General features: G+C 45.0%; 1 protein-coding gene across 1 annotated transcript; it reads right to left on the bottom strand.

The window, feature by feature from the left end:
- Window positions 1-3,023: 3,023 nt before the first annotated feature.
- On the bottom strand, window positions 3,024-11,779 carry LOC101778842 (aminopeptidase M1-B). Its single transcript, XM_004973316.3, has 19 exons — window positions 11,477-11,779; window positions 11,220-11,365; window positions 10,013-10,115; window positions 9,623-9,809; window positions 9,417-9,510; window positions 9,141-9,294; window positions 8,944-9,048; window positions 8,723-8,839; window positions 7,710-7,823; window positions 7,152-7,334; window positions 6,199-6,493; window positions 5,994-6,115; window positions 5,785-5,882; window positions 5,425-5,602; window positions 5,235-5,349; window positions 5,075-5,142; window positions 4,485-4,562; window positions 3,558-3,635; window positions 3,024-3,465 (listed from the first exon to the last, which is right to left on the bottom strand). Exons 1-19 carry the CDS (start codon window positions 11,684-11,686, stop codon window positions 3,280-3,282), a joined length of 2,631 nt encoding a protein of 876 aa, XP_004973373.1. The 5' UTR covers window positions 11,687-11,779; the 3' UTR covers window positions 3,024-3,279.
- Window positions 11,780-12,120: the final 341 nt, after the last annotated feature.

Below are 12,120 nucleotides of genomic sequence, written 5' to 3'. Positions count from 1 at the left end.
TCCTGTATAGCTTGGTCTGTAAACTCGTCAGTGTCCTCAGAGGCATTCGTGGTGTGCCTTCCAAATTCAGTCTCCTGCTCTGTTTCCTTGGCGAAGGGCCTACATTGAGTGTTCAGAGCAGGTTTCTGAATCAATTTGGGAGGCTTCACCGATTTCGTCTCACCGTTCAGATGCTCTTTGGCAAGACCTTGAGCCAAAGATTCAGCAACAAAATTGCAGGAACTCCCAACAGACTTGTTCTCCTCACACTTCCATGCGTTCCCAATCATCTCCTCACTGGAAGAAGTATGGCTTGCATAGACTTCCACAGAAGCTCCATGCCTACAAGCTGTAGCCTCATCGTGCAGAGTAGCACTGGGAGATTCTTGGGCCTCCGATGCAACCTCCCCTTCCTCCAATCCTTCGTTCTGTGATGCTCCATTTGCAGCACCACTGCACAGAGGAGCTACTATTTCCATGTCATCTCGGTCTGAAGGCACTGCCTCCGACGACGACGGCGACCACTCTCGGCTACTGCCACCGCCAACGGGCAGAGGCGCTGCAGGCCTCCGGCAGCCAGGTGGGAAGCGGCGGTAGGCGGAAACCATGGTCGGCTTCGGTAGGAAACGCACGGATGGGACCAAATTACAATTGCTCTTCGACGATTCACCACTCCCTGGCCCTGCAACACCATTAGCGGTAGCAACAGAATTTTTGCCCGGAGCCTCTGATGGCTTCTCCAGCGCCGCCCCTGGACAGTGGTGAGCGCCGTCCGTCGTTGCGCCGGCGGCACCGTCCGCAGCACACGCCTTGTTCAGCGCGCTCGAACCAGCAGCAGCAGCACTGGGAGACGCCGCGGCTTCGAACAGGACTCTGTCCCTGCCGCCCGCGAGGGGAGGAGGAGGAGCACCCGACTCCTGCAGTGCGCCAGAGCCGCCGGCGCGGGCGCCGCGGAGGGTGAGTGGCGGCGCCGCCGCGTCCCTCCCGCAGCCGGGCGGGAACCGGCGCCTGGCGGGCACGGCCCTCCGCTTGGGCGGCGCGCAGCGCGCGTCCGGCGTCGGCGCCACCAAGCACTTCTTTCTCCTCACCTCGCGTTCCTCGCGTCCGCCGACGCCTCCCCCCTCCTCCCGCCCCGGCGCCGTCGCAACCGAACCGGCCACCCCCCGCACGCTGTCGCCGTCCAACCCATCCGCGCCGCCCACCGAAACCGTGTTCCCTCCGGCCCAGGCCGCGCCCACGCCCGCGCTCACCGGCCCGGCCTCGCATCTCGGCACGCTGCCGCCGCGCCACGTGTCCCGCCGGCCACCACCGCGCTCGTGTCCCACGCCGCCCTCGCCGGCGTGAAGAGGAGGAACGGGCAGAGTCGGCGAGCGAGGAAGCAGAGCGGCGTGCTGGTAGTTGTAATAATAAGGCCACGCGCGCGGGGGCGGGGCGCATCCCACGGCCGCGCCCCCCGCCGTCATCCGCTGCTGCCGCCGCGCGGCCTCGAGCCTGTCGAAGTAGAAGCTCATTCCCGATCCCCACCACCGGCGATCCACCCTGCAAGCAAACGACCTGACCTGATCCCCGCCAACCAAACCGAATTAGCCGCCACCTCAAGAACCGAAGCGTGCCGGGAGAGGCCGGAGACGAGCGGTGGAAGCGGAAGCGGACTAGCTATTCACCTGAGCACAGATCGCCTCTCCGCGGCGACGGCGACCGACGAGGTGGTGGAGGCGATTGGGGTTTTTGGTGCCGGACGAGCGCGTGAGGAGGAAGAGGTGGGGGGTGGGGCCGAGAGGACTGGCACTTGCTCGCTGCTATGCTACGGCTACCGGCTGGTCTCGTAGCAGCAGCGTGTCTGGTTGCCACGTGGCGCCTGGTGGCGCGACGCCACCCGATGAAGCCAGGTCCGACCGAGCCGAGCAACGGATCCGACTGGCACTCTCTTTACTTTTGCCATGGTGATCCATCAGCTAGTCCCGCGAGCTAGCCACGAAGAGGAGACTCCTCTGCAGTAGATGTAGCTACAATTAAGTCACTTATATGTGGGTTCGGTCCCGCAGCAATGACTCAACTACAGACAGTTGCAGATGATATTCTTCTACCGGCAACAGCCTGCTAGCTCCTTGATCTCTTTCGCTCCTACTCCCTTCGTCCCTTTTTATCCGTCGCAGCGACATTTCCTAAGCGACAAATAAAAAGGGATGGAGGAAGTACATGCCTAGCACACACTTGCCAAATTTCAAACCGTCGTGCAATCGCAAAGGACGGCCCGGACTATTCTCTTTCACCCTTACAGAAGAGACAACGGGGGCTTACATATGTATGTATCACTTTACTTTCACTTTGCTATGTTCAATCAACCAAACAAGCATTGTACCCATTATACCCTGTAGTGGCTTATGAGGAAAGGAATCAAAGATGGGTCCACGTGGAAGACTAGTAGTAGGTCCACCAATCTACCCAATCTACCACTCTCCACTCTTTTGAGTAGCAAGGGCATAAAAGACATCTATCCAACAAACAACCATACAATCATTCTAGAATAAACAACACCATCCAAATTTTGCTTAGGATCCAGATCCTAACAAGTGACAATCCATCTAAAATCCAGATTTTCAAAACCCACAACCCGATTCAAACTGGGCCTAAACCTTGCTTCGTCTAAGCACAGCGCCGTCTTTTTTAAAGAGATGACTAGCTACCGCCGTACCGCGTGTGACGGTGCACCTATGATTACATGAATAAGGCAGGAAACAAAAGACTTGACGTAATGCTGTAGAAATGCAAACTGAGTAGAGCTCAGCTGGTTAGATTCACGGTAATAGAACTTGTTCATTTGGTTTTAGTTTTCGACTTAGCACGTGCGTCCATATTTGATTTACAGCTAATTATTCAAAATTATTCTTCCAGTCATCTATTCTTACCATTCGCTTTCTCCGGTGAGCGAACATGGCATTCATCAGTCGCTCATTTTTTATGTTGTACAGCGTTTTTATTTTTATGCCTGATACATTGATGCGCATTGCATAGTTAAGTGCTTATGTGACCTTTTTGCCATGTGAAAGTAAATCAGTTCTGTACAAATACAGACTTAGTTTCTTTATTAATGTTTGTTAATCTTGGACTTAGCACACCACTCTTAGAAACAATTAAACAAACGTCACCACTTCAATTTTCCGCAACAGATCATATACAAGCAAACGACAGTACACCGTCAGAAGTCAGAACCACGCACGGAAGAACTTTTTCAAGAGCATTGTCATGCGGACTCCCACGACATTATCACACCAAGGAGCTGCTATTTTGAACGCATGTTTATGCTCCGGCCTGCAGCAGCTCCTGCACTGTCTGACCAAGGCTGGGCTCGCTCCTGATGCTCTCGATCCACCTTGCGCTGATCCGCACCCTCTCGAGGCTTTGCTTCAAAGCTCTCTGGAAGGACGGCTTGATGCGGCCAGCAAAGAACTCGGAAACCTCAGCAGCTTTCTCCTCAGAGGTGAACTGACCATGCACAACAGAAAGGTTAAAAAGATGGGTCACAAACTGGATGATACAGTGCGAAGAATAACAAAGATAAATGTTCTCCAGTGTACCGGTGAAATAATGGAGTTGATGAAGTCCGATATGAGCGAGCTTGATTTCCATGTCTTCAACACATGATCCCAGTTTTTCTGTAATTGGGCATACCAGCATGGTTTCATTTATAGGGGCTAAAATAATAAGATTTGAAAGGAAAAAAAAAATCTACTGCTGTGCTATCTTATGCAACCAGTATTGCCTTGCCAAATGCCAATCCTCCCTCTTTTTATTGTCCGGACCAATTCATGATCCATCTTTTACTTTTTTTTTGGGTGCTTTAAATGCTCAGCTATCAGTATTTTTATGTGACCTAGATGCCAAGTGAATGCAGAACAACTAATTTTATAGCAGATGAACATAACTGCAACAATTTCAGTTAAACAGGATTTCATTTTTATGCACAAAGATTAGATAGCCTTGTATCTTTCAATATGGATCAATTGTCCTAATGTTGGACAACAGACAAGGGGCTAACTGACAGATATGTATAGCGCTAAGGGTACTAATTCTGAAGTGCATCGTTTTTTCTTTCTTATTTTATAGTTATTTTGACCATTTGTTGTAAATATTAAGAAACATTAATTGGAATATCTTCGTCTGAAATCTGGCCTATCCTTTATTCATATTGCTCTCAATCAAATATCAGGTGGTACCAACAAGTCTACAATGTACCAGACTACTAGTTACAACTTGCAGTAGTATGGATACCATGCACCATATTAAGTGGTTGTTCTTTCAGAAAATTGCCTTGGAAGCTTCTAATGGGTCCTGTCTCTTAATTCATTAATGCATGAATCAGCACATAACTTTAATACATGCATCACAATATATCAAGAGAGAGGATGCAAACCTTTAAATGAATCAGGAAGACAGGAAACATGTGCATATCCATCGGATATTATCAACAAAACTAATTTAGAAGTCCTGCAACAATAACATACCTTCAGCCAGGTCCATGCAACTTCACGTCCTTCCAAGCTAATGCCACCAAGGATATAATACGAATCTTGATTCCGTACCTAATAAGCAAGCAACAGATTCCATGTTTTCTGTTAAAAAAACAACTGGACCGACAGTTCAACTAGAAAAGCTGGAACTACATTTGTAGAACCAAAAAAATGGAACGAGTCAGTCTGAATAAAAGACTGTTTCAGCAAATAAACTGCTACAAACCAGATTCATTAAACTGACATAATAACAGACTACAGTGCATGGGTAAAACAAAGCATTACTTCGTGGAACTGAATTGGAGGCATGCAAGAGAGAGACTGTCAAAGGAGCTCCCACCACTTGTTAACCAACTGAGCAATCCTAGGTTACCAATTCGTGTAGTGAAATGTATTCCCAAACCACCTTTTCCATAGGATTTGGATCCCAAAACCACCTTCCCAAACATGCTAATCAATGTGCTAGTTGTTGGACCATAAAACCTACTGGTTTAATTAACCCACTGGTTTTGTAAAGAAGCTACTGCAACCAGTAACTATATGGAATCATTTTGAAGAATAAATATAAATGGTTTGAGGTCAACCTCATCAGTGAATATAAAGTTCAATGCTTCCAAAACAATATCCTTATCTGGTGATGAGGACAAGGAGCCTGGAAACAAAGAGAAGATGTTCAGGTTAACCCATATCATAAAAAATCTATGTTGTTGTACAAGTTGGAAAGTTAAAAGAATGTACACAAACCTAAGACACGGGATTTCTCCTGGGGTTCAGCTGCTTCTCTGTAGATTTTGAGGAGAGCATCATAACCAGATCTCTTTGAGGTACTAACAGTCCGCATCACAGCAAGGTATGCAGCCTGAAGAATGTAACATATTAGACATCAAAAAGGGTTCTGCAATGGCATGTAAAGGAAAAAAGGAAAGCCTATGACCTTTCTAGTATCTGGTGGAAGAAGGGAAGTTTTGCGGTCCTCAAAGAAGATATGGAAACGCCGAACTCCTTCATTTATAGTTTCATTATGTCCAAGTCTGACCAGGGCAATCAAGAGCAGTGATCTAAGCATTACATCAAGATGGCTCTCGCCATCCTTCGGATCCCAGCCTAATTTTCTGAAATGTTAGGTATATGGAGCCTTTTAATACCGTCACAATAAGAGAATAGCGAGAATGTTTGTAGTAAAAGAAATTAACACAACAACATTTCTGTTTTTACATGCACAAGGATAGACACGAGCAGCGCACTGATAAATCAAGATGGTGAAAACAAGTAAAGCTGAAGCTTGTTGGCATACATGGCAGTTGGAAGAAGAAGGTTGATCAAAAGCTGCTTGATATCTTTGTTCAGGTCAGGAGTGGCATCAACAGATATTGTAGAAATGCTTAAGCACACCTGGAAAGAAAGAGGACACATGTATATAACTTTTAGTGGAAACATCCGATGCCAGAATCGATAGGAGATACAAAGTTCAAGAATTCAGTGGAGGTGCAAGGTTTTACTTACAGAGGTTACATGTGAAAGCACAGTGTAATCAGACTCATCATGATAAGCATTCAGCAGTCGCAGCAATGATGTCAGTGTTTGTTTGCGAGCAACAGAAAGGGCATATGAATCTTCCACAATACCTGCAAGAATAATATACCACCTTGTCGGGCAAAAAACTTTAAAAAAAAGTACACAATAGTGCTAAAATTTGTCTTATCTTTACCAATCTTATCCATTAGTGAGAGCTTCTTGGTTTTGATTGCATTTACAAGTCCAGCTGCAAGTTCATCATCGTACTTCACTCTAAAGAATCCAGTTTGATCGATGTTCAATTTGATCCAAATGTTTTCACCCTTCTCTCCATCAGAACTTTGAGAGGCAGTGAATTCTTTAATATGAATCTTATCAGTTTTGTCTTTCAATAAAAACTTTTTCTGTGCATCATACGAGCCACTGCAAGATGTTATAGGAACAATCCACATGCCAGGACCAGAGGATCCGTCAGACAGAAACTGTGCCTGCCAGGGGATAAATAATTTAGCAACCATTCAGTATAATGTAAATATCAAGGTGGACAAGTAGATGTGTTTTGCTAGTTAATGCCATTACATTTGGCTTCCTTCTGAGACATTACATCGCAGCCTATATGCCAGGTAACAAAAATGTTGCATGGTCAAATGACTGAATGTATCTTGATGGCTTCACAGTGTGCTCTATGTACTTATGAGGGATGCAAACACTTGGATTTGGTTATAGATTATTATTAACTGAGCCTAGCTCAGTTAGTTGAGGGTGTGGAAGTACGCATGACACCCAAGATCAATAATGAGGCATACTTGGGTGCCTGTTTCTTCTTATTACAAAGCCGCCTAGTTCCTCCTAGCCTCCTAGGTTTGTCTAGCTTTTTTTTTATCATTACATTGCTGTTGACGCCAATATTGTTCTGAATTTCTTCTCAGGGTAGCACATGTTATTTCCCTAAGATACTATTTGATGGCACAAAAAACTACTACCAAGAAAATAGAGGTCCCAGAAACAAGAAACACCAACCACTACGGCATAGGTAAAAAAATAGCAAAGGAAATGAACAAGCTATATCTATTACATGTACTGAGCTCTCCATGAATATTGCTGAAGTCTGAAGACATGTGAAAAATGAAATATCTGTCAACAAACCTGTTCAAGTTCCAAATCATGCCCATTAAGTTTTGCATAAATGACAGGATATCCTTGTTGCTTAGTCCATGTAGTCATCAAATCCTTTACAGGCTCCCCGGATTCCTCCTCAAGAACAGCCCATAGGTCTTCAGTCTTAGCATTTGAGTAGGCATACTTCTTTATATATGAAGCCAAAGCTTTCTGAAACAGTAAACATTTGCAAAAAAAAGTTGGCACCAGCAGAATAAAAGTAGGAACAGAGCTAGATAGGCAAACATAAATTAGAAACATGAACTATGGTCATTTCACTTATCAGGAAAAATAAACTCAAGCTTTTCTCAGCAGGTGCATCAGGCAGAATTTAAACATGTTCAGTAACAGAATTAGAGTAAATAATTATGATTCCCTAAAGAAATTTGGTTTACAGATTTTAGGATACCTTTAGCTAAGATGCACTCCACAGAAATCAGGTTAATAAAGAAAACGTAATAAATAACATGCAACGATAAGATAAAATGTTGGAACCAGCAAAGTTACAAGAATACGATAGAATTCATTGGAGAAACACCATCAAACCTGAAAACGCTCTGCGCCAAGGTAACTCTGTAGCATACGAATAACAGAAGCTCCCTTGTCATAGCTTATGGAATCAAAAATTGCATCAATTTCACTGGCATGGTTTACTTCAACCTGAACAAACAACATTAATTGGTTTAAATAAATACAAGTACTAACAACTGAGACAAATGGACATGCTAATGCTGTGAAGTAAATGATTGACAATATATTGCCACATTGCTCAATTCCTCTAAAATAACAATATACTAAACATCTGGCATCAGAGGTGGCAGCTCTTCCAAGACTGGGGACACCAAATCCAGCGCAGGCAAAATTTCACAGTAGATGATACAGGAAGTGGTTCGGGAAGAAGACAGCACAGAATATTATGGCAGTACTGCCGGAATGGCAACAGCACCACTGAAGAAGATGGCAGTGGTGAAGTGATGAGAGGAGAAAGACGGTTGGGGTTTAGTCTGAGATGTTACCTACATATCTGCACACTTTATTCCATTACTATTAGGAATGTGTACAAGAGTCATGCCTGTTGGGCCAACCCTAGTTCAACATATGCTATACAGCAAAAGTTACTATACCTACTTATAGTGTGTTTAAAATGCATAGTTCAATCAGAAAAACATTCTAAACATTAGAACTCCGGTGAACTGGTTAGAGCATTGAACTCCAGGAGTGGTTGAAACTCCTGTCCCGACTTGGGTTCGAAGCACGGCACCTTCTTATTACAAAGCCTGCAGGGAGTCTCCCCCCATGGTGAGTTTATTTTAGAAGTTGATTGAACCATAATAATGTCAAAGGGCAGTAATGATTCAATCGCTGGATATCTAACATAAGTGCTTCTAATAATCTACTATGTAACATAAATGAATCTTGTCTTTATTGCAGTATCTCCAGCACAAATATAATACAACAAATGCTGTAGAACTATCAGAAAAATATTCTTACACGAAATAATAGTAAGCAGGAAAGGAACCATTTTCATCAACTGGAACTGGGCCTCTAAAGAAGAATACCTCGATAGGATGAGACTCTGCAAGTGCATCCAGTCTGAGGCCAGAGGTCGTCTCATCAAGGAATTGTGTCCAGTTATTCCACTCAGGAAACAAAGATTCCACTGCTAAATAGCTTACCTGTTGAAACATAGGAGTATAGGACTTAATTATAAGGAATTAAGGTTACACAGTAATGAGCTATTTTGTTATAATTGCTCAATAATGGTGGCAGAATTGATTACCCAGGAAGCAAAACCCTCATTTAGCCACAAGTGAGTCCACCATTCCATGGTCACAAGATTGCCAAACCATTGGTGAGCCAACTCATGTGCAACAGTTATTGCTACCTATAAATAAAGAAGATATTAAGGGCTCAAACAAAGATACTATGTGCAACAGCCAATGAAATAAATGAATTTGATTCAAATGTATCCCTAACCTGTTGTTTGTTGGATGCTGATGACAGTAGCTCATCATACAGCAAAGCTGTATCACGGTAAGTGACTAACCCATAGTTCTCCATGGCCCCAGCAGCAAAATCCGGAATAGCAATCATATCCAACTTAGGCAGCGGATAAGGAGTGGCAAAATAACTGGGAAGAAAATTGCCATTAGTGACTCTGATCATAGTGCACATCCACTTTTATAGAATTACTGAAAAAAACCTTCTGCCCCATTTGGTCGCAATTCGTAGAAATATAAAATTGGAGCTTACTCTTTATATAGATCCAGTGACTTCACGGCAACATCCAGCGCAAACTTTCCTTGATTAGTCTTGCCAACTTGAGTATACACGCGAACTTTGGTCCCTAATGAAATTAACAATTTGATTGAAATGTAAAAGGAAAGAAGAACATTAAGACAGCAGTTTGAAAGAAATTGTCGAAGAAAAAAAATGGACAACGAAAACAAATCCTGTACCCTCTGATGTTGAGCTCTCTATGTAGTCAAATAAGCCAACAACTATAGCCACAAGATAGGTTGACATAAGTGGAGATTCCTCATAATAAACAGTCTTTGTAGGTCCACTGACTGTCTCCTTAACCACTGGCATGTTGGATAATGCTACCAGGTCAGATGGAACTTCTAGAGTTAGCTTGAACTTAGCCTGAAAAAACCCACATACCAAGATCATTAATAAGTAATTTCAGATAGAAGATAAAAAAATTTAAAAATTCTAAAAAGAGGTAGCATTAGAGGGTGTTTTGACCTGTATGAAGATTCAACACAAACTGGATTCTCTTTTTTATTTTCATGTTTGGGGATATACCAAAACATTTTTTCAGAAAATATAAATAGCATGTTAGTCACCTTAAATGCAGGGTCATCCCAACATGGAAAGCACCGCCGCGCATCAGCAGCTTCAAACTGTGTAGTTGCCATGTTTCTTGACTCCCCATTGTACACATATTTACTGAAAAAATACAACCAGAAAGAAATAAAAGGAGGAGCCATTTTATTCCGAGAAATAGTAACATCATGTGCATTTGGCGTCACAGTATTCACCAAGCATCGGATATATAAAAAATTATACAGTGTAGTTTAGAGAACACATTAACAGCAAGTGGTAGAGCATCCAGGGGAGGTGCCACCAGCCTAGATTTGAACCCATGTTGCCACATGTCGTGTGTCCACGTCGCTGAGTAAAATGGTGGCAGTGAAGGCAGTTTCAGCGCACTGCTCCTGGCCACTCCAGCGTCGGTGGACCCCTCCTCAAGAACTATGTCAAGGGGAATGTCTCTTCCCCTGATCAAGTTTATTTTTATAAAGTGTTGTTTAAAAGGTTAAATAATCCATGGATATAGTTTTGGTCTCTCTCCTTCACCTTCACTTAACAATCATAAACCTTGTGGCATGATTAACACACACACATTAACTGCATCTTGTTTGTGCTACTTATATTTGACTTATTAATTGTTACATATGCCAGAAATATGACAATCACGAAGCCAGCCATGCTATGGAAAGAGACAAGTTAGTTTAGGCAAGTTATGTAGTCAGTTTAGTTAAGAGAGTCCATGTAACCAGAGAGGGATGGTTATAAGTATCCCTGGCTGCTTAACCCATCCAGCAAACTAGGCGGAACATGTATGGTAGCTATATTAGCATGGTGACTCAGATGGTACAGGTAACGTATTGGGCAGGGTTATCAGAACCAGCATCCTGGCTAAATCCTCGTGAACGTTTTCTGGATGATAAAGACAATTTTCAGTTAAACCAAATAGCGGGTTGTAGTCAGTAGAATCATGATCGAATTGCCAGATCAAGATGGTGATACTAGAGATTTCCGAAATATAGGTCACTGCTCTGTAACTACCTGCACACGATACAGATAGCAACAAGAAACCCTCCAGATGCCCTTGCTGTACGCTATTACCATGCTGCTGAAGCAATTGTATAGATTGGGTCAAGACACACGTTTTCCGCAACTCAAACTAACGACCTACATAGCCAACTACCAATAATTGGAGTCCATCTGGACCTCACATGCACAAGAATTGGTAAAAACGCAGCATACCTCCTGTAGAATCCCCTCATCTGATCGTTGAGAGTCCCGGTGAAGTCCATGGTGAGCACGCCCTCGCCGATGGGCAGCTCCCGATCGAATCCGAGGACCAGGATCTCATCCTCCTCGAATTGGACAACCTCAGACGGCACCAGATCCTGCGACGAACCAAAACCCCCCACCATAGCAGCGAGATGAGACTCGAAACTCGATCGATCGGCCTAGCGCAGAAGCAGACGAGGACCCCGAGCTCGGGCGGGCCTACTTGCCTGGAATCGGATGGAGGCGCGGTCGACGTCGAGCTCGGCGGCGTTAAGGACGAGGAAGCGGGTGGGCGCGGACACCGCGACGGCGATGGCCGCGGCGCCGGAGAAGGTGCAGGCGGGGAGGTCGGGGCGGAGGCGGAGGTCGTAGCGGAGCGGGGCCGCGAAGCGCGGGAGGCGCGCCTGGCCCCGGAACTGCGCCGGCGAGTCCGCCATTGCCAGCGGCGGCGAGGGTTCGGGTTGTGGGGGTTTGTCGGAGGCGGCGGGGCGCACGAGTGAGGAGCGGGGGGCAGTGGTGTTCTGGGGGGACGGGGGTGGGGGGGACCCACGGTCAGTCCTTGTTGGGCAGAGCCGGAGAGGCGAGTTGGGGGCGGCGCTGGGCTTGACTAGGCCCAGGATAGGGACGCTGACAGATGGGCCCATTGGCTAATCACGTGCCATTTGGAAATTAATTTGATTTATTAATTCCAAATTTCTAAGTGCGCGATCAAAGAGCTTGTTAGCCAGCTGAAAAGCTGAAACGGCTGATTTGTTGTGAGAGGAAAATATTATTTGGTGACTGATAAGCCGATTGAATAAGCTGAAGCGAACAGGTCGAAAGTTTTAAAATAAGGATGCGAAGGAATGTTAGTTTTGTTACTAGTGGCTTG

The sequence above is a fragment of the Setaria italica genome, chromosome VI (assembly GCF_000263155.2).
Source record: "Setaria italica strain Yugu1 chromosome VI, Setaria_italica_v2.0, whole genome shotgun sequence".
Taxonomy (NCBI): domain Eukaryota; kingdom Viridiplantae; phylum Streptophyta; class Magnoliopsida; order Poales; family Poaceae; genus Setaria; species Setaria italica.
Note: the sequence above shows the minus strand (reverse complement) of the source record. Positions and strands in the feature narration are given on the sequence as shown.

Coding starts and splice junctions, on each gene's coding strand:
- LOC101778842 (XM_004973316.3), bottom strand. CDS start 11,686: ATGGCGGACTCGCCGGCGCAGTTCCGGGGCCAGGCGCGCCTCCCGCGC. Junction 11,366..11,476: donor GCGCCTCCATCCGATTCCAG/GCAAGTAGGCCC, acceptor GGTTCGTCGCAG/GATCTGGTGCCGTCTGAGGT. Junction 3,636..4,484: donor TTGCATGGACCTGGCTGAAG/GTATGTTATTGT, acceptor GCCCAATTACAG/AAAAACTGGGATCATGTGTT.